We start from the raw sequence: 22,500 nt of genomic DNA, 5'->3' as shown, positions 1-22,500 counted from the left end.
TAAATCAATATCTTGGTCTGAATCCTCCCTTTCCTCAAAAATCGAGGTTAAAGGGGGATACATTGGTTTTTGGAATGGTATAAACCCCATTTCCAATGCAGAAGGAGCCATCATCACAGGCCTTGAAAACGTCGATGTCGTCGACACCGACGTGAAAGTACTCGAAGGCGCCGTGAAAAGCGTCGAGAAATGTGTACTAGGCCTCGAAGAACTCGAAAGGATCGGAGTCTTGCTCGAGAACGACGTCGACGTTCTCGGCGTCGAGTCGGAGGTCTTTTGTCTAACCGTTGGCTGTGGAGTAGCCGTGGTTCTTTCCTTCACCGGCGTCGATATCGGCGTCGACGTCGGCGTCGACTCGATCGACTGATGCGCCGATGAATCCTTCGACAACGGCGTCGATGGCGCCGACCTCTGTTTCGAAGGAGTTTTCGACGATGGCGTCGATGATGCTTTATCTCCCGATGGCTCGAGGCGCTTTCGGGTTGACTTTTCCGCCGGGTACTGCGACTCGCGGCGTTTAGATTTTTTGGGTTTTTTACCCGGGGTATCACCCTCAGCTGTCTTCGAGGGGGACGAGGCCGCTTTCTCGAAGACGCTTAGCATCTTTTTCCTGAATTCCTCCCACTCAGCTTGCGAGCTGCGTTTTGTGGGGCAATGAACTCTCTCAGGAGAACTCGACGAAGATGACGAAGGGGATCTCCTACGTCTCTTCTTCGAGTGTCTCGATGTCGACGAGTGGTGGGAGCCACTTCGTGATCTAGATCGAGAGTGTTTTTTATGGTGAGGAGACGAACGTCTCGACTCTACCGAAGAAGCTTTCGAGGAAGTTAAAGTTGACCTACCTCTCTCGAGCTTCCCCCTACGCTCCTTCAAGGCTTTCGCCGTCATGGAAAGGCATTCCTCACACTCCGAACTCTGGTGCGTGATTCCCAGACACCACAAACAGACCCTGTGAGGGTCCGTCAACGACATTTTCTTCCCGCAGTCTCGGCACTTTTTGAAACCGGACCGAGGGGTCGTCGGGTCGGAGGAGGATGCCATCGATATCGAGGTAAATAGTAGTTATTATATACGTTATCTTGACGAGAACTGAGCAACGGTGTTCCGAGGCACAACGAAGCGCGGAAAAACGGAACTGAGCAACGGACGCTGCGCGCGGCCTTTATAGGCAGGATGACGTCGACGTCGGCACGGAGGCCGTCGAGGGTCATCGACTCGGCGATCATCGACGCGCAGCGCCCTCTGGCGAAAAAATTTTCCGAGGCCAGCAAAGCTGAAGGATTTCTATCTAAGATAAGGAATACGTCGGAGGACACAATCCCTTCGAAGGCAACATTCTCAAATCTACTTCCACACAATGTCCACATTCCTACGTCAAAGGCCCGTAGCCATCCATGCACACCAGGAGACGCATGCCACTCCCAACACAACATGGTACACCGTTTACAAAAATCCCTACATGATCTGCAATGCACTTTCCATCCCCAGTGGCCTCTGAAGATAGTCACATGCACACCTACCGCACAATGCTTCATATGTTTACATCTGCGTACATAGGCCATGGCACAAACGTTACGCAGTACAGCAATCCTTTCATCACCCACTTTCCAACTACACTCCCAAAGCAAGACTCTTCACAGGCACACCACTCCAATGCAAATGGTGCTGTTTCTCACCAATGCAGCTGTGAAAACTGCACCATATCCTCCAGTGATTCTGCAAAGGCGCAGACCTTACTACACTTACATATTTACAAGGGTATATTATGGCACAAGGCATGCATCCAATAACTTTTGCAAATGACCATCATCACACAAACTACTCGTTCTACATGTGTGCATTCCACATACCAATCTAACTGTACTCCCATACATAGTAGCAATGCGGTGCTGCTTTGTTGCCAACACCCTACTCCTTTGCCACACCCACTGCAAAGCAATTGAGCCATGCATGGAAACCTGGGACCACTTACCTTTCCTGTTCACAGGTACATATTACTACAATAATGCACCCAATCAAGACAACATTCTGTTACATAATTCCAACCAGTGCCCACCGGTTATGTCCAAAGACCCCAGTCATGCACAAAAGTCAAGGCACAGCAGGTGACCACTTACCTTTCCTGTCCACAAGTACATATTGGTACAGTAAAGAACCCAATCACAACATGCTGTAACCTTTCTCCAACCAGTGACCACTCTGTTATCTCCCCAGCCATGCCAAGAAGCCTTTAGGGCTTTTACAGGCACAACACTCCAACTGCAAATATCCACATCTTGTCTCCAATACACTCCCCATCCCCAATACAGTCTCAATGCACTCACGAAAAACGTATAATCGCCTCCTCAACTGCCCACCAGTAAAGTATGCGGGTACCCGTGTAGCAATTCCATCTATGTGCCTATGGCTCACTGCCCTCCCCAAAGTAAGGCTGTGCAGAAGCCCTAGGCTGTTGGGTCCCTACGGCCTCTGTCCATGCACCCAACAGCCTACGCCTTCACCACACCCACTGCACACCAATGGAGCCACTCATCTAAATTTTCTGACCACTTACCTTTCCTGTCCACAGGTACATATTGGTACAGTAATGGACCCAATCAAGGCAACATTACGTTACCTACTTCCAACCAGTGTCCACCCTGTTATGTCTAAGAGCCCCAGCCATGCACAAAAGCCATTAGGGGTTTTGCAGGCACAACAGAAGATACCACTTTGCCTACAAATATCCTCATCTCCAATGCACTCCCCATCCCCAATGGAGGCTGTCTGCATTACAAAACAATTAGTAGTGGCCTCTACAATTGCCCAGCATTACAGTATATGTGCGCACCTGCTTACGCAATCCGGCCACATGCTAATGTGTGACTGCCCTCCCTAAAAGAAGCCTATGGCCAGGCCATAGGCTCTAGGGTACATAGGCCAAGGCCTACAGTCTCTGCCCATGCACTAAATAGTGTAGTCCTTCAACGCACCCACTGAAATGCAGTACAATCATGCATGCTTCCATGAGTGCACGTACCCAACTACTGATACCGTACCCAACTACTGATACGTGTGGGGACACTAACGGACTCACAACTCTAAATATTGCAACCTACTTTCAACCAGAGGCCACGCTGTTGCATCCAATGGGCCTATGCATGCACACAGTGCACACCACCTCTGCATGCAAAACACACCATAGTACATCCATTGCTAATACCCTCATATTACCACCTACTCACTCACCATCCCAAAGCAGTCTACCTGCACTCAATGCACTCTTTGTACAGGTCTGCAATTCGCACATCATTATCACAGTGCTCCCATACATGACTACATCGAGTATGAGGTGTTGTGGCCAACATCTACGCTCTTGGGTACAAATGGAGGCATACAGCCTCTGCCCATAACCCCAATAGACTAGGCCTTTTGCAACTGCTGCCCGCCAATGCAGGGTCTATCAGTACCGGCATAACATGTCCTTATCACAAACATGTGATACACAAAATTCCACCCCGGTACAAAATATAAACCATTCTCATTTTGTTTCCACCATCTCCAATGTACTACCCATGACTACGTCAGTGGCCACGGCGTTGCCACTGAAGGTACTCGCCCGCACACCTAACCGCTAAGTACCTCACAGCTCTCCCATGCATGAGATGCATTACAATGCGCCGATGTGGCCTAAACCCTAGGCTCTTGCCTACAAAGTAAAGGATGCAACCTGTGCCCATGCACTAAAAAGGCTACGCCTTACCCACAACCACAGCAAGCCAAGCCAAACATACAACAAAAACGCACCAAGTCAACATTACCACCGGCAGGCATAGCCTACAGCTGAAAACAATGCCAATATCCTTGCTTCGCCCTCTTCCACCCAGCTGCTCCAGCACACTATCTTTTGCAATGCATTTCGGCACACCACTATCCTCCGATACACCATGGCGGCGATTCGCAAAATCTTTGACGCACAGCAGGCTTCCCTCCAGCCAACCACCTGGCACGTCCAACATTTGCCGACAGCATGGAGTGCCGCAGGTCAACCAGAGTTCGGTCCGTGGAGCGAACCGAGAAATGGGTCCGATATCACAACATTTCTGGGACGTACATTTCAGTTGTATACAACAAAGGTACTGGTCAGATTTCCACCAAAGACACAAAAGCAAGCTTTTTGGTCTAAGCCCTCGCTCCTCCGGGTGAAAATCCGACCAGCCGTTCGGCCTGTAGCTGTGCGCAAAGTATTTCCCCATTCAGTCTATTGGGAAAAAGAAATGTGGGACTTAGTTTACTAAAAGGGACACTATATTTGGGCTTCTATCTAAATATTTTTTCTACATTGCACACACATAGAATGATTTCCCGGTCAAGTTCGTTCTTGCCTGTAAAGCCAAACCTTGCAGAAGACCTAAAAACGGTCTCCAAACTGTCTAGCCTATTGAACCAATTATAATGCCAAAGAGGAGTTGCCTCGATGCCAGATAATATGGTGAGATTTTCTGCTTATACAAAAGTAATGGGATGCAGAGAGCACCCCCCACTGGCACTCAATGTTGCCTTTCATTTTTATTTGTGCAGAATTGTGGACATTCTTTCTTGTTGCCTACATTCAGATCTGAGATTCGTAATTGTGAAGCCAAAATAAGCGACTGGTCCTCTTTTCCAGAAGAGCCAGTGACAGAATGCCGTCTGGTGAGGGTAGGATAGCCTGAACTTCAGACCCCCCTCGCCACCTTTAATCATGCTCTATTCCACCAATATACCGCACCTGTGTGTCTTTGGTGTGACAGTCTGTGTACATCACCAGCAGCAGTGCGGGTTCAAAGGTTGCATGTATTCCTGACAGCTGCTGCAACATGAAGTTCTAACTGGCAGAGGTGAATTTAAATCGTCTCCACCTCTAGCAGAGGTGTATGCTAGTCAACCTGGTGGAGCGTTAACTTGTAAATCTAAGCCATGTCTGGATATGACACAGTGGCTGTTATGGTCACATTCCCAGGGCAGAGGAACAATCACTGAGAATTGGTGCTTCAAAAGGCAGCCCTGGCAACGGGCAGGAGTTACTGCTATGGCTCTACACGTCCTACAGACGCAAGCACTCGGGATATGATGTCAGAAGGCAAAGGAAACTTATTACAGCAGCATGGATTGGACCTTAACCACAGGCTTGCTTTGGACCATTCCCCTGAAACGTTTTGTCTTCATAAGGGAAGGGAATTATTTTTAGGCAATTCATTTGTAGACTCAGGATCCCCTGCAACTCAGTTGGGATTACTGAAAAACAAAAAACAAAATCGGCCCCGTAACCATCTTTAGAGGAAATCAGGAGTGACAACTATGGAGCTATGCCTCTGCTGCCTTTACAGTGGAACCAGGATCCTGCTCACTTGAGTTGAAGGAGCCATTACAGGTGCCATACAAGCTTCCTGGAGTGCAAGTGCAGAAGAACAAGTTACTTACTAACTGGTAACGTTCTTTCTTCCCACGCATTCCTCATCTTTGATATTTGTATCTCGACTGCTTCGGAAAAAAAAATCTCGGCAGAGGGCGCTGTGCACGATGTCGTGGCGTTGATGTCCCTCGAAGGTCGCCATAGCGTGTCGACGTCACCAGTAGTATAAATAGCTTGTGTTGCGCCCTTTGGCTTCAGTTGTTTTTTCATTCCATAACTCGAGGAACTAACCAGGCGTACCCCAGTCTGCAAGCTCTCAAGGAACGCAGTGTGTAAATCATGTAAACTGTACAGCGGGGTAGGCTGGGAGGGGCAATGAGGAATACGTGGGAAAGAATGTTACCAGTTGGTAAGTAACTTGTTCTTCGAATGGATTGTGTCCTCCAACGAATTACTCATCTTTGATAGCCTCCCAAAGCAGTGACAATTTGGAGGAGGGAGTACTATTTAGATTTATCATGAAGGGAAAGTGTGAACTGCCTTTGCAAAAAGGCCTTGAGACGAAGAGGAGTCTAAGCAGTAATGCTTAACAAATGTATGAATTGACGCCCAAGTTGCAGCTGAGCAAATGTCAATTACGGGGACACCCCTTTGAAGAGCCGTGGAAGTTGCCATGCCCCTCGTGGAAATGAGATAGAAGCCCTTCCGGCAGGTTCTTTCCTCAAGTCTGTAACACTCTCAAATAGGTAGTGTAATCTACCAGGATTTCGTTTTTTGTTATAGTTAGTCTCAGTTTAGGACCAGTATAACCCACAAAAGGTTGATCACCATGGCGAAATTTTGCCATTCTCCAATGTAAAAACTCAGAGCCCTTTTTGGGTCTAGTCTATGCAACCTTTATTCCCCTTTGCCCAAATGAGGAGGAGGGTGGAAAGTTGGGAGTGTTATTTTTTGTGAAAAATGAAAGTCAGAAACTACTTTCGGCAAGAATGATGGTTTAACTCCAAGCCTTATGAAAAGTAGTATAAGGAGGTTTGCACGAAAGCCTGCAATTCACTTTCCCCTTGGGGTTGAAGTTAATGCCACAAGAAGAGCAGTTTTCAGTGTTAAGAGGCTTAACGGGCAGGAATGTAAAGGCTCAAAGGGTATACATGTAAGGAACTTTAACACAAGATTTAAATTCCAAGCAGCGACATGAAAAGGGACTGGAGGCTACATGTTAGTAAGTGCCTTCAGAAATTGGACAATTAATGGAATCTTGAAATAGGAAACCTCTTCAGAGGAACACTTATGGAAAGCGCTGCCAGGTATCCTTTTATTGTTCCGATCTGGAGCCCCAGATTGGCCAGATGCAACACAAAAGAGCGCCATAGGAGTGCCACATTGAAAACTGTCCACATTCTTGTCCTTGCACCAGTTATTAAATTTATTCCAACGACACAGGTACAAGGATTTGGTTGCTGGCCTTCTGGCCGAAAGCAAAATCTCCATTAAGTCATACGGGAGGTCCCAGTACTTATATCTCAGCCTCTCAGAAGCCATGCGTGAAGGCTGAGTGTCTTGACCTCTGTATGGAGAACTCAACCTTCCTCTTGCGAGAGAAGATCCTCTATTTGTGTAAGACATAATGGAGGGCAGATGGACATGTCCATAAGGCCCGGGTACCACGTCCTCCTGGCCCAATCCGAAGCAATTAGGATCATGGTTTTCCTGAACTTTCTCAACCTCCTGATTACATGAGGAATCGCGGGAACTGGAGAAAACTCATACAAGAGTGTAAATTCCCAGTCCACCACCAACACGTCCCCTAGAGCGCCTCTTGGAGGAAATTCCCTTGAGCAGTACTGATCACACTTCCGGTTGACACTGGTCGCGAACAGATCCACTAGAGCGGTTCCCCAAAGGGAGAAGATCTCTTGAAGGACTTCCTAACCTAGTTCCCATTCGTGGGCGACTGTGCTCTGCCTGCTCAGAGCGTCCGCCACTGTGTTTTGCTCTCCGGCTAGGTAAGCAGCAGAAAGAGAGATTCCTTCTTGTATTGCCCAGAACCAACTGCATTGCCACTCTGCACAGTTGTAGTGACCCTACGCCTCCTCTCTTGTTGAGGTAGTACATGACCACTGTGTTGTCCGTCATTATCAGGACATTCTTTCCCCATACAGAGGGCAGAAAGGCCTTCAGCGCTAGTCCGATTGCCCTCAACTCTAAAAGGTTGATGTGTAGTTTGGACTCCGATGGAGACCAACGACCGCCGGTTGTCAGTTCGTTGGTGTGGGCTCCCCACCCAATGAGTGAGGCGTCCGTCACTTCAGTGATCTCCGGCCATGCTTGCCAAAAAGATTGTCCCTTGTGAATGTTGTCCTTGCAAGCACACCAAACTAGGTCTTAAGCAACTCTGCTCGGAACTTGCAGAAGATCCGACATGTTCCATGAAAATTGGGACCACTGAGTTCTGAGAGCCCATTGAAGGGATCTCATTCTCAATCAGGCCTCTGGCACCAGGAAAATGCATGCCACGATGAGACCGAGCAACCTAAAAAATAATTAAAAAGTAAATTGAATTTTTTAAAAAATAAATAAATAAATAAAATAGAAGGCCAGACGATGTTGGGCATTCTGGAATTTTAAACCATCTGCTGAAAATGTTGAGCTCTCACCTCGGGAGGCGAGGCTTTCCCTGAGGAAGTATGCAAGAACGCTCCGATGAAATGGAGTTTTTGGAATGGTATCACATGGGACTTCTTGTAATTGAGGGATAAGCCGGTCTGTGTAGGGAGCGGCAGGTGATATAGAGATGTTCCCGGGCTTGCTCGGGTGAACGAGCCCTGATCAACCAGTCGTCCAGGTAGGGATAGATGCGAATCCCCCTCCTGAGACTTGCTGCCACTACCGCCATCAGCTTGGTGAAAACCTTTGGGGCGAAGGGCAGCCCGCATGGAAGAACTCTAAACGGATAGTGAGAACCGCCAACCGCAAACCTCAGATATTTCCTGTGCTCGAGATGAATTGGCACATGAAAGTAAGCATCCTGAAGGTCCAATCATACCAACCAGTCTTGGAGTTGGAGAGCCTGAAGGAACTGAGAAAGGTTTACCATCTTTAACTTGTCCTTCTTGTGGAACTTGTTCAAGTTTCTTAAGTCCGTCTCAATCCTCGGTCCTTCTTGGGAATCAGAAAATAAGGGGAATACCAAACCTTGTTCCTCTCCGCTACAGGTACATGTTCTATTGCACCTTTCTCTAGCAGGGTTAAGATTTCCTGCACAAGGAGCAGATTTGGAATTTTGACAGAGTTGGTTCCCGGTGGATGATCCAGAGGCCTTTTTAGAAAAGGAAGGCAGTAACCTTGAGCTACTGTTTCCAGTGCCCAAGCATCTGAAGTAATGCCCCATCATTCGTTCAGATGCTCACAGATTCTGCCTCTCACTGGGGTCTTGTGGGTCAAGGCCTCAGAGTAGCTTAGAGGCGGCTGCAGCAGCGGCTGAGGGTAAAGATGCTGCTGCTGGGGCTCCAAAGTCATCTGCCTTGCTGCCGAACAACCTCAAGCCGTCGAAGGGCATGTTGAGTAGCCTGGCCTGCACGTCTGGCACAAACCCTGACTCTCAACCACGCAAATCTGCGTAGTACAGTGCTTGCAGCCATGGATCTGCCAAGACTGTCAGCAGGGTTCCATGCATTAATATCACCACAAAAATATTGCGATATTTTTGTATCGCAATATTTTTGTGGGGATATTGAGCCATGGACCATGCGGGGGACACCCCTGCACTATTTTTAAATGTGTGGGGGACACCCCCGCAACGCCCGCTCCCACAAATTATCCCTCCCAAAAACATTGCCTATGGCGAGACAAACGCCCATATGTACGGCGATATTTTTGGTGGGGATAATATGTAGGGATACAGTCAGCAGTAACCAATCCTGATTGGAGACGCTCTCCCATCTCCTCCTTGCCATCCTTAACTATATTCAGAAAGCCATCCCTTTCCTCGCCTTCTGGAATATGATCAGCCGCCATGCTAACACATTCTCACAGGGTGTAAGTAAACCTAGCCAGGGTACAGGTAACATTTGTGGACTTCAGGGCCATACTGCCTGAGGTAAAAACCTTGTGAGCCCATGCATCTACTTTTTTATCGTCTCTATCCGTGGGAATAGAGGGATAGGCAGACTGTCTAGTCGAAGTCGCAGCCTGGACTACCAGACTCTCAGGGGTAGGATGTTTACGGAGATAGTCAGGGTCACTGTTTGAGGGTCTATATTTCGTAGCAAAATTCATGTTGACAGCAGGCCCAGAATCTGGAGCTTCCCAGTTAGCTACCACCTTCCTCTGAAGGGCCTTATGAAAAGGTAAGATTGGGTCTTTTTGTGGGCCCTGGTCTAGGATGTCCGTCATGTCATCCTGTTCGAAAGTTGGTGAAGCCCTACTCCAACCCATGTACTCAGTGACCCTGTTCATAATATTTCTATACCCTGCATCAGCATGCTCTCAACGGTCAGGTTTACACAATTAAACCCTGGTGATGTATCAATACCACTGGCAGAGAGGAGTGAGTCATAGAGCTCTTTCATTTTTGACTCGAGGTCAATTAGTTCTTCAGGCACCGCCCCAGTGCCAAACCTCACTCCTAAAGGAGAAATATCCTCATCTGAAGCACTTTCCTCTTCATAAATTGGGGACATGGACTTTAAAAAGTCTTTCTTCAGTAGAGGTATGAATATTTTCTCCTGAACCGGAATGTGCTTCGATAACCGTTGAGGGCGTCTTCGATAAATTTTGCAATTTTAGCGTTGAAGCAATCGGTGCAGATGGTGTCGACACAATAGTCGAAGGTTGCTTCTTCACTGGTATCAGAGACAGACTCGTCTCACGAGCCAAAAACCTTCGACACCTTTTTGTTGGGTTGAGTATGTCTAGTCCGATTTACTATGCGACTTCGCCCAAGTAGTTTTTGACCTTCCCGAGTCATCCAAACCAGGGTCTGACTCTTGCGTGGCTCTTTTGAGGGGCTCGAGGCCGCATTCTCAAAGAACCGCATCACCTCCTCCCTAAAAGCATTCAATTTTCTAGGGGAATCCAACCTAGTCAGGCATTTTATAACCTCTGTAGAGGTATCTGATGAAGAGGGAGACCTATGGTGTCTCTTCTTCGAAGAAGACAAAGATTGTCTCGACTGACTCCTCGAATGGTACCTTTTTGAATGTTTATGCCAAGTGGAGTCCTTAGACTCCCCAGACTTTTATACTTCTTCGAAGTAGCCTTCGAAGATTCCCTCCTCACCGCCAATTTACCTCTGCGTTCCCAGAGAGCTTTTTCAGTCAGACTGACAGGAGCCGCAGTTGTCGGTCCGATGGCCGGAACCCAAGCACCAAAGGCAGACACGGTGAGGGTCTGTTATCGACATCTGTACCCGCAGTTGTGACATTTTTTTAAACCCGATTTAGGGGTAAAAGTCGAATAACAAGACATTTTTCACAAGAAAAACGAAGCATGCTGTTATTACTCAAAGCAAAGCTTTCAGAAAAATGGAACTGAAGCCAACGGGTGCGGGCCAAGCTATTTATACTACTGGTGACTTCGACACGCTACGGCGACCTTCGAGGGACAGACGCCACGACATTGTGCACAGCGCCCTCTGCCAAGAAACATTTTGTTCTGAAGCAGCAAAGCTGGCGAGATATGAATATCAAAGATGAGGAATACGTGGGAGGACACCATCCATTCGAAGTACACATCATTGTTTAAGCCAGCTACTAAAGGTTTGGTAAAAATACTGCCACTTGTTTAGTGTTATGAAATAGGTTTATGATCTAATGGCAAAGTTTGACTGCTGTATCTGGAGACTTGGTTTCCAATTATGGGCTTGACCCCAACAAAGTCGGGAGAAATCCAATGTCTCCATCATCAAGCAGTGAGTTTCTAATGTAATACTTGATGGTTTGTTCATGGGCTAAATTCCCACTACACTATGTAGCATGCCTGCCTTCATAAACACACATTTTTGGCATGGCATACTTGCAAGGTCAAAGAAGTGACGACCACTAATCCGGGTCATAGTAACAGCTATGATTAGACCGTTTAGCAGGAGGGATTCTGCATGAAGTACTATATATAAACCAGATAATGGAATCAATTGTACCGTGTGCCTGCTAGGATTGGCCCAATTATATTCCCAGCCTTACTCAATCTAGTTCTTACCCACAGCACACCTTTCTCTAGCCAGTATTCTAAGTAAAGGTTAATATGTACAAGAAATGTCGGTTAAAATAACAGGTTTCCCTTGAAGTGATCAACTGCTCCTTGAGTTAGGTATGTGCTGTACTCTGTGAAACATCAAAAATGAAACAAATACAATCAAGACACATGTTACATACACTTACCTTTAAGCGAATCATTTTCTGCCCGCATGATGTCAATTAACGAGCTCTCCAGTGAATGCATGTCAAATGTTCTTGTGCGATCCTAAAACAAAAACCAGATAACTTTGTAAATCCAGCTTTTTATGCATTCAGTAGAATAGTGCACACCTAAACAGGCTGGAAATCTTACATTCCTAGACTGGTAGCGGACATTGTTAAGTGTTGCCAATTAATTTTCTGATTGTCAAGCAATAGCGTGAAGTGTCAAATGTCAAACAATGGCGGCCTACAACTTATCTCAATATATACGGTGACATGGCAATGGAAGGTGCAATTAGAATGAAAGCCTGCACATTAACTGCTTGGGCAACAAAAGTCACAAAAGTCACACTTTTGCAAAATAACAAAATAGATAAATCATTAACGGGCTTCTTGTGACAAAAAAGCTCCCCCCTCCCCCAAAGCAATCCATTTATGGGTTTAGCACCATGCCAGTTGGATTTGTAAACCATGTATACAGCGAAACAGGAATTTAAACGTGCACAGAATATACCCGAGGGACGTCACACTGGAACAAAATCGTCGACCCAAAGAAGGAACTGAGATGACAGCGGTGTTCAGCTACTCTGTTATTTAGTACACTGAAACAGGACATTTCGAAACTCTTGCCCATCTTGAACACTGGACAAGCACCGGTGTGCAGGCCACGTTTTGCAATAAAACGGAGGGAGAATATAAGGGATGGACGGAGAATATAAGGGACGGACAAGTCCATACAATGACTGGAACCAAAGTGGATGACAATGGGGTTGGAGATCAGCCGACACTATGGACACAGAGAGAACAATGGACTAGTAGCCTCCAGACTCACTTACACAGGCTAAGTGAAGAGGCAGTAGGTGCACACGAATTACATCAAAGTCCCTAGATGCCAATTGCTAACCTAGACCCCATTATACTAGAAGGCCGAAACCTTAGTGGTAGCACTTGGGTAATTGGGGCCTTACACTGGTTTATACGTGTAAAAAAGAGAGGACAGAGGTGTGTTTACCATGGGTATGTCCATAACAATATGGAAATGACATTCAACACTTTAAACTGGAAATGTACTAGTAATACTTAGCCGACACTCGAGTTAATACATCTATAGAGTAATATTGCTTACTATGGCATCTGGGATTGACTGCAACTAGACAGTTACACGAAGGGAAGAAATAGTCCTTTTGGGGTATTTAACATAATGAAAATGTAGTGGTACAGCATTAGCCCTGGCTCATGAGAAAATATGCCAGCACAAAAAACGACTAATCTTTATGCTGTGCAGGTTCCCATAATATGGCCATTCATTTGAACAGTTGGTTTTATACAACTATAACTGAGGTGGCTTACTGTAACCGGTACAGGCGTCCCATTTAATTAATGGAGACGTGTTCCTCTCTAAAATGGCCAACTCTGGGACAAATACATTCAGGGACACCTAACGCGGACCATGTGACTGTCACGTGACTACACTTGTTGCAGACCGAAACAAATGGAGTCGGCTGCCGGGGACGCATGCATTATAATCCACAATCCACGTGCACAGAGGCGCGCCGAGCAAGGAATGCACAGCGATCATCAACCGCGAGGTAAGAGGCAGCACACTTCATATTGCAATGTAGTAAAAGCAATAATGAAGACCCTTGGTGTTCGGAGATTCCGGGACTATGATCCTTCTGATTGGTTTTTGGACCACCAGGTTGGGGAACTGGCGATGCAGACACCGTGCCATAGACCGCAACTTTGAATTGCATTGAAGCAGCCCCGACACTGCGCTACCCATGAGCCAATAATAGGCTGTGTGAGGAGAGTGTTGGGCATTTTTTTTTCCTTCTGACATTTCAGTTGAGATGCATTTTCAGGCAATGGGTTGAATTAAAATAGATCAAAGTAAAGATTGGGTCAGAACTTGTTTGTAGTCCAGCACAACATTGAGATGGGGGAACATATATCATTTCCTACACCACTTTTGCCATCTGTTTTCACCATAGATCGAAGACAATATAAATGGCAACTAAACAATATGAGGCTGCTCCATCTTTTTCGACATGGATGCTAATTGCAAACAGAAGAAAGCTATAAAAACAAACCAGGTTGGTGCAGTTTTCAGAGGCTTCATTTTCTGCAAATGTGTACGCAGATAACTATATATAAAAAGTGTTACATTTAATGTTTGGAGAAGCACAGTAGGTGCTCAGAATCCTAAAAGATTGTACTCCATTCCTCAGTTAGGTTACTGATTGTCCGGCTACACTAATTGGTTGTAAACGGGAGGATTTATCTACATGCTTAACTAAAGCAGTTGTGTTCTTGGTCCTGAAGAAGGTGGCGAATGAAATTACACCGAAACCTCTGGACCTCTTCCTTTTGAGGGATCTCGATAGGGATACCTATTAGGAAAGCAGATACGTTCCTTTCTTTTTAAAGCTCAGATGCGCCATTTCTTACTTTTGAAAACACGTAAAAGCGGATTCATTTGAAACTACATGCTAGCACACTGGGGTGGGGCAGATTAAAACCTAAAATCCCTTCTGCAAATACTGATGCGTTTCATCTAGCGACATGGATTTTAATCCTTTATCGTTCTATGTATTGACACTTTGTGGCTCTTAGAAGCAATTGCCTTGTGGCAAGTAATGGGTGCTCAGAGGCAAAATAATTAGTTTGCTTCTTGGTTAATGAAAAGTGGTAGTTTAGTGGAGGGTATTCTCCTCTTGTACTATCCCGGTTAGATAGGCAGCACAACGCCTCTTCCTCGAGGTAGGTTCCACCTAGGGGCAGTGGGTGGGGGACAGAGCGAAGTTAGAGATTTGATTTATTAAAAAGGCATTAAAATACTTTTACTATTCAAGGTCACCCATGTGTGTTACAGTGCATACATCACCGCATCAAGCCCTCTTTGGATGAGAAGAGCCCCCAACTTCCATGGATATAAAACGGCCCTCGGAAAAAAACAAAACCGGGGCTTTAGGCACCAGTGTATTTTTAATTAGCATAATACATAGCTGCTCTGCCTTTTCATAAATCATGCAGTTTCTTCACTATGGTAACGTAGTTTCACATTCACTTCTTGTGTAGGTTTGAAGGCAGTTGCTTAGTAACAGACTTGAAACGGGGACTACAGTGGCAATAACGGCTATCACACTTAAATGTGTCAAAGGGTTTGGAAGCATGTCAAGGAAGCCCCGCAGTTTGGGGAGGGTGGGGGAAAAGCAATATATAAATGAGAACATTTTGCAAAGCTTACTCAACAGAAGGATGCACATAAACACGAGCACCCGCGGCCTTTCGGCACCTTACAAATAAATATAATAAACAACATGTTAAAGTCCAAAATGGTGAATTTAAGATATGTTTAAAAACCACTCCTTAAGATAGAAGATAAGGACACGGACGGCCTTGTCTGGCAACATGTCACCTGAACGTGCGTTTCAAATCCATTAATACACACTTCAATAGGGTCTTGAAAATTGAAGGAAACTCAGCATCGAGCATTATTCATTATCACAGAGAATTGCAAGATATGTGCTTCCTCGTACACCATTATAGATAATAATAATAATAATAATTAGGCTTTTATATAGCGCTACAAACCCTCAGGTATCTGAGCGCTGCTTATTATTACCCACGGTGTGTGGTGCTCATTTATCGACCTCGGAAGGATGAAAGGCTGAGTTTGGCCCCGCCGGGATTCGAACCTGCGTTAACAGGCTCTGCACGGGTGTCAAAGCGGGCGCTCTACTCGCTGTGCCACTTGACCGGATATTGCAGCGAACGCAGGATGACGGACACTGTGCTTATGTACGCACCCTATTTTCAAAAATTAAGTGCCCTCAGACCTCGTAGGTTTAGTCTTTGGCATTATGGCCTTTTGTTTAGCCAACATTTCGATTTAAAGCAGTGCCTCTTCGACGTTTGCCTCATTGTTTATGTATCAAACCGATTCACAGAGGAGTGTAGGAAAAAATATTAACCTCTGGGCCACTGCTAGCACGTGCGACAATGGAAGGGAAACTACACCAGCGCACGTTTTCGGGTCAGGTCAGAAATACATTAAATTGCAGCAGCACCCAGTTTGTGCAGGCGGGATGGTCATACAAATTAACAACAATGAATCAACATATTAAAAAAATGGCATAATCAATCTTGTCACACCCTATAGAAATCCCACGTTGTCAAAGAGTTATTTAGGAAATGATGATCTCGAGACAGTCTCAGTAAACACATTTCCTGCAAATGATGAAGCCTAGTAAATACTCTTGCATACCCAAGTGGTTGAATATGGAAATGTAACAGTTTCGTAGGGCAATGGCATGGGACCCACTAATCGCCACAACTAGATTATGTTTTACATCGTACAGCAAAGAATGCACAACAAACTCAAATTATGCAGAAATACTCTTATGCGGTAAAGGGGAAAACATCCATCTCATTATTCTAAATATGACTAACCTAATTATATATTTAAAACTCCTATTTTTCGACCCCCAATTAGGACACCACAAGGCCTTAACGATCAGTTCATTGGTGGCAGAACCGTTTTAGCTCAAAAACAAGAAGCGGTCATTAGTATCTAGTTATCAGCTACGACCCTTATCACACAACACGGGTGCCTTGTGTACAATACACAATGCCATAAAGCTCAATGTTAGGCCGTACATTCCAAATATAATAGATACGACACGCAGTCCGTAATTCGGATGTACACTTGATTTAATTATGATAAATTGAAAGTACAGCAGTGCAGATTAAAGGGTAAGTATTGAAAAAGGAAGAAAGGCATCCACATCACAGCAGCAAAGCCCCAACTGAACTGAAAAGAACGTTCCCTCCAAACATTAATAAACATTCCAACAGAACACTCTAATATAGAACAGAGCTCACCTGCATTTAATAAGGGGGGGAGATGTGTTAGGATCTATGTTCTTCTTCTTCTTCTTCTTAATTAACGAACACGTGGGCGGACCCACGCAGGGGAAGCGCCTGCGTGGGTCCGCCCACGTGTTCGTTAATTAAGAAGAAGAAGAAGAAGAACATAGATCCTAACACATCTCCCCCCCTTTAAGCTTTGAAACAATGAAGCACAACACTGCAAATAAGGAATTGCAAAAATTCATCTAGCTGTAAAAGACTAACAAACTTTCAATGACAAAACTCATCAGTGCACATTTCATTGACATAGAACTCATCAAAACTGCATTTTGTTGACTTAAAACTCATCAAATGTAGTGCGTGGCATTAATCAGCTGAAAATCAATAAAACCAATTCATTAGAGTAAACACTTGTACCCTTCACCATATCCATATCCTTCAATGCGAGTCCCATAACCATGTGAGCAGGGGCAGGCCATTACCACTGTATCCTCTCAATGTGGGAACCAGCCCCCCAAAACAGTCCATGCTAAACCCATAACTTAACCTCGGTACAACTCCCAGAAACAACAGTCCTAGCAAATCTAAAGGATGTAACACAGGACCACCCCAAAACTCCAAAATGCAACTTAGTGCGAAGATAACACGTTTAAGAACAAAACTTGCATCTTTTACTAATAAAATGAAAATGTAGGTAGTGCGAAGCATCAACACTGTTGCACCATTTCCATAATGCACCTAGTGCGAAGATCAACCATTAACCCAAATGGTTGCACCTTTTACATAATGCACTTAGTGCGAAGACCAACGAGCTAATGCAATCGTCACGCCTTTTACCAAAATCTAAACATTTGCACCTAGTGTGAAGGTCAATAGGTTAATCCCCACATTGAATCTTTAACAAAACTCCAACATATGCACATGGTGCGAAGGACAATAGTTCACCCCAAACATTGCACCTTTTGCAAAACTTCCAAAATATGCACCTAGTGCGAAGGACAATAGTTCACCTCAACCATTGTACCTTTTGCAAAACTTCCAAAAAATATGCACCTAGTGCGAAGGACAATAGTTCCTCAAACATTGCACCTTTTGCAAAACTTCCAAAAAATATGCATCTAGTGTGAAGGACAATAGTTCACCCCAACTATTGCACCTTTTGCAAAATTCCAAAATATGCACCTAGTGCGAAGGACAAACGAGATAATACACTCGCTACATTTTGGATTTCCTTCTGCAACTTGAACTTTGGCTGTGGACTGCATCGACCAGCAGACCTCACTTTCTGGAGGCGGGCTATATAAACAGGCACGCGCGCGCGCACCCGTGAAAGCCCCGTACAAGTCCCGCTTTGCCTTGCCGGGAGACGCTTTTCGCTACATTTTGGATTTCCTTCTGCAACTTGAACTTTGGCTGTGGACTGCATCGACCAGCAGGTGAAGAACCACTTCATAAGATACTTTCAAGATACTTGCAAGACAACTATTATATCATATACACTCTTTATAATTATTATTATTGGCTTTTTTTCTTTCTACTTACTTAGACCTCACTTTCTGGAGGCGGGCTATATAAACAGGCACGCGCGCGCGCGCGCACCCGTGAAAGCCCCGTACAAGTCCCGCTTTGCCGCTTCGCCGCGTTTGTCGCGGCAAGTGATAAAAAAAAAAAAAAAGAAAACATTTTTTATTTCATTTTTTTATTTTCTTCTTTTTTTACGTCTTTGGTTTGTCCCCTCTGAGTTCTGTCAATAGTGATCGAACGTAGACATTCAATAATGAAACGAGGCTTTACATCCCTGAGAACAGGAATGCCTGAAACTATTGCAGGTTTTTATATTAATGATGAAATAGCCCCCGTAAAGACAAAACCTCGGCGGAGCTCAACACCCCGAGCAACTGGTGTAAATGCAAATTTGGATAATAAGAAGAGGTCTAAAATGCCTCCGGGAATGGACATTCGTGCCTTCTGCAAAAATCAAAGTGCGACTCAAACGATGGAAAATGAAGCAGGAAATACAACTCGACAAACAAGCAACCCTAACACAATGATTGATACATCGTGCAAAGTCATACGAAATGGACGATCAGTAAGAAGCACTGTGTTGGATGCAAAAAGTAACAACTTACCTAATTCAAAACCGGTGGTTTCAGAATCTGTTTCTTTTGCCGATGAGCAGGTCTCTTTAACTGATAGCATTTTATTGAACAATGTCCTAACTGGTGTTGTTATTCCTGATACAGTACCTTCAGTTAAAACATAAAACTTCTATCAGCAATTTACATTTGAATAACGCTGTTTCTGGCGATATACCGGTAATAGATTTAGATCCAAATGATACAGCTTTTTCTATGCACACTCTATTTGACAACTTGTCTAAATCCCCTACCCTATTTACCAACAATAGTTTTATAGATTCTGTAGCAAATCCATCTTTTAGTGTTCCAACTCCGCGAAAAATAAAGGTCTTTGGTACGGGTGATCCAGGTCAAATAGGACCACAAGATGCTCAAATAGGAATAACCCTAATATCTATGAACACAGCCATTTTGGCTGTGGCCAAACTGTTTGAAGTTCTGAGCAAAAAGGCTGACTTACATTCAACTCAATTAAATCAAGTTCTGGCAGAACATCTTACTCTTACTACCAGTCTAGAAAGGCTCAACTCTTTGTGTGACCCAGTCAAAAATAGAAAAACGACAGGTTCACAGACTCCTTCTTTGTTATCTACTAATATAAAAGAATTTCAGCAGCTTCCTTGCTTTTTGAATCCAATCTTAGATCCTATGAATGGTGTACATGTGTTGTCTGCAGACCAATCAAAACACTCACCAAAATTAATTTATCCTTTATTTGGTGCTAAATTTCACCCCACTGTCCTAGGCAAAAAAGCAGGAAAACCTTTAGCGATTAAAAAATCTAAAAACATTAAAACTGTCACTAAACATGACAATCAAGCAAAAGCTTTTGTCAAAAGACTATCTATACCTGCGGCTATTACGATTGCAGCCGCTAAACAAGTTGCAAAAAAATATTCTATGCAGTCTTTAAACCGCAAAGAGGGGCCTCGGCCTGATCCAGTAGAACACAGTCCTTTAAACAATTTAATTAACTTAGCAACTAGTGTATCTAAAATTCCCACTATATCTCAAACAGCAGACGTCTCTCTTATTCAAACAGATATGTTAAAACATCAATATGAGAAAGACACGCGTTTAAAGGAACTAAGACAAGCTATTGATGATTACATGTTAGCAAAGTCTGCTCCGAAAAAAATAGTTTTTGCACCTTTGCAGTCCTTGTCCGCTCCAGAATCCTCTCTCGCTTTGTCACAGTTTCCCTGCCCAGCCTCACAAACAGCTGACAAGACCTTTGTCCCTCAGATCACATCTCAGATAGGCTCAATATCTTCTTTTCAGGAAGCATGTCAAAGTGACAACCTTGTTCCAACAACTCAAAGCAGTTCTTCACTATCTGCCCAGGTGGTGACAAACACTATTGAGAGCAAGCTTGAACTCACAAAGCACATTGAAGAAATAATTCACAGCTCACTGAACAAGTTTTATCAAAATGCTGATTCTGCAATACATATTCTCTCCAGTGCTTCAGTGCAAACTTCTAAAGTTGGTCCATCTTTTCAAAAAGACAAACTCAAGTCAGTACAAAATCGAGTCAAACGTCCGGCGATACATGCTCTAATGCTTACTTGTAAGCCTTGTCCAGCTAAACAGTACAACTTAAATCGAGCTTCTATTCTTGCCATTTTTAGCGAAATTCCCGAATTAGACGATATTGGCTCCATAGATATTGAGCTTGTTGAGTTTATTAATCAGAATAATGTTTCATCTGTAAATCTTTGGATAAACTCGCGTATTGTGATAAACTTAATAATGGCTGTTAAAAAACAATTATTAGACTTGGGGTTTGTACTGCACTCTATGGTTGATTCATCGTACATGACTGAGGTTTCTACTGGTCCACAAATAGTAAACAAAACTCAGTCTGTCATCTCACAAAAATGCACATGTAATTCCCAGAAGATTCAATGTTAGCTCTACAAGGTCACAACCCTTCTACTGTCTTTTATTAGCTGGAATACAAGAGGTCATGTACATCTGTTAAATAACAACAATGCTCAGTTATTGGGGCGTGATGTCATAATGCTCCAAGAAACTTGGCTTATGACAACCCCCTCGTGGAATAATTATGATGTGCTATTAAATCCGGCAAAAAAGGGTTGTAGTGGGCGTCCTACATCTGGACTCCTTACTGTAGTAAAGCAATCGTCGATGTTAAAACTTGAATCATGGTATACACCGAATATTTTTCTACAAATGTCAAAAATTTCAACTTGTAATTTTTCTTGTGCTTTGATTAATGTATACTGGAATCCCTTGGGAATCTCCGAAAATGACTTTCTCATCTCTGTCACTAAGGCCTTAGATATAGTTTTGCTTGAAGGTACGATTGATTGTGTTTTATTGGCGGGTGATTTAAATTTGCATTGTTTGGGACCTCAATGTAATTCTGAAAGTCATCGCTTACAAAAATGGAAGAGCTTGACTCAATCTCGAAATTTGTTCATGCTAAATGGTTCTTTCTTACAAGATATTCCTCCCAAAACAACTTGGCATCGTGGTCAAAGTAATTGCATAATTGACTACATTTATGTAAATGCATGCCTTTTTAACAAGATAACAGCTTTTGAAATAATTGACTCGGAAGCCAGTGATCATAACATTTTAAGTATGATCTGTACGTTAAATACCTTCAGAAAAAACTCACAACTTCCAAACCCAATAGGTGTTCTAAATGTTAATTCAGCCAGAAATAGACTGAAATGGTCACAAAAATCCCTCATAGCCTTTAAAGATCATCTTCAGGCTAAATTGGAAAAACAAAAAGGGAGACCTTTGAAGGATGACGTAGCCTATCATGACTTAATGCAAGTGTTTCAACAAAACTCAGTTTCACATACTCAAAGAAAAACCCCATCTTCATTTGCCTGACCTTGAAATAAGAGCCAAAAAGGCCTCCATGCGGGCAGAAAAGAGAGCTGCCAATAAATTACCATTAGCTGTGCGCACCTCAATTTCTAAACAAATCAGAACTAAGTATAGAAATTGGATTAGGGGTGCAAAGGCGAAACTATATCAATTTGATGGCTACTCAATGTTAAAAGCTCTAGCTGGCAAAAATTTAGCTCAATCTTGGAACATCATAAATCATGCGACAGCGGGACACCAGGTGGCTGTGCAAGCAAATGATGTAACAGAAACCATGTGGATAAATCATTATTCAATGTTATTTACTGATACCTCCTCTGTCTTAAGATCAAATCATTTAAAAACATTACCGAAATTTCATCTGGTTTTTGACAGAGAGGATATACTACATCTTATCAAACAAGCAAGTAATTCTAGAGCCCCTGGACCTGATGGCCTAGCTAACATGCATCTTAAACAGCATCCGGAAATCTGGACGGACATTTTATTTCTCCTGTTTGAGCATATTAATCTCTCCCAGAAAATCCCGTCTTCATGGAAGCAAGCAATCATCATTCCAATTTATAAAAAGGGAAGCCGAGCAAATCCCTCTAGCTATCGGCCCATTTCACTTTTAGATGTTCCAGGTAAAATTTATTCACGCTTAATTTTGCGAGACCTGAAAACATGGTCCTTAACCTGTGCTAAAATGGACCCTTTTCAATCAGGCTTTGTTTCAGGTCTCGGTACCTTGCCAAACATGATTTCGTTGAACATGTTGAAGGCACAATATGCAGCTCGCAACCAATGTATATATTTTGCTTTTATTGATTTTCGGCATGCTTTTGATTCAATTAATCGTAATTTATTA

The 22,500-nt window shown here is 43.9% G+C and overlaps 1 protein-coding gene across 2 annotated transcripts in view; it reads right to left on the bottom strand.

Moving 5' to 3' along the window:
* Positions 1–22,500, bottom strand: part of CPEB4 (cytoplasmic polyadenylation element binding protein 4) — a 714,680-nt gene that overhangs the window by 575,818 nt on the left and 116,362 nt on the right. For both annotated transcript variants that reach the window (XM_069652419.1, XM_069652420.1), the window contains exon 2: positions 11,755–11,836. In XM_069652419.1, the coding sequence (XP_069508520.1) occupies positions 11,755–11,836 (82 nt within the window). The remainder of the gene's footprint in view (positions 1–11,754; positions 11,837–22,500) is intronic.

This window comes from Ambystoma mexicanum, chromosome 3p, assembly GCF_040938575.1.
Source record: "Ambystoma mexicanum isolate Mex_15411 chromosome 3p, UKY_AmexF1_1, whole genome shotgun sequence".
Classification (NCBI taxonomy): domain Eukaryota; kingdom Metazoa; phylum Chordata; class Amphibia; order Caudata; family Ambystomatidae; genus Ambystoma; species Ambystoma mexicanum.
This window is presented reverse-complemented; position numbering and strand designations above follow the sequence as displayed.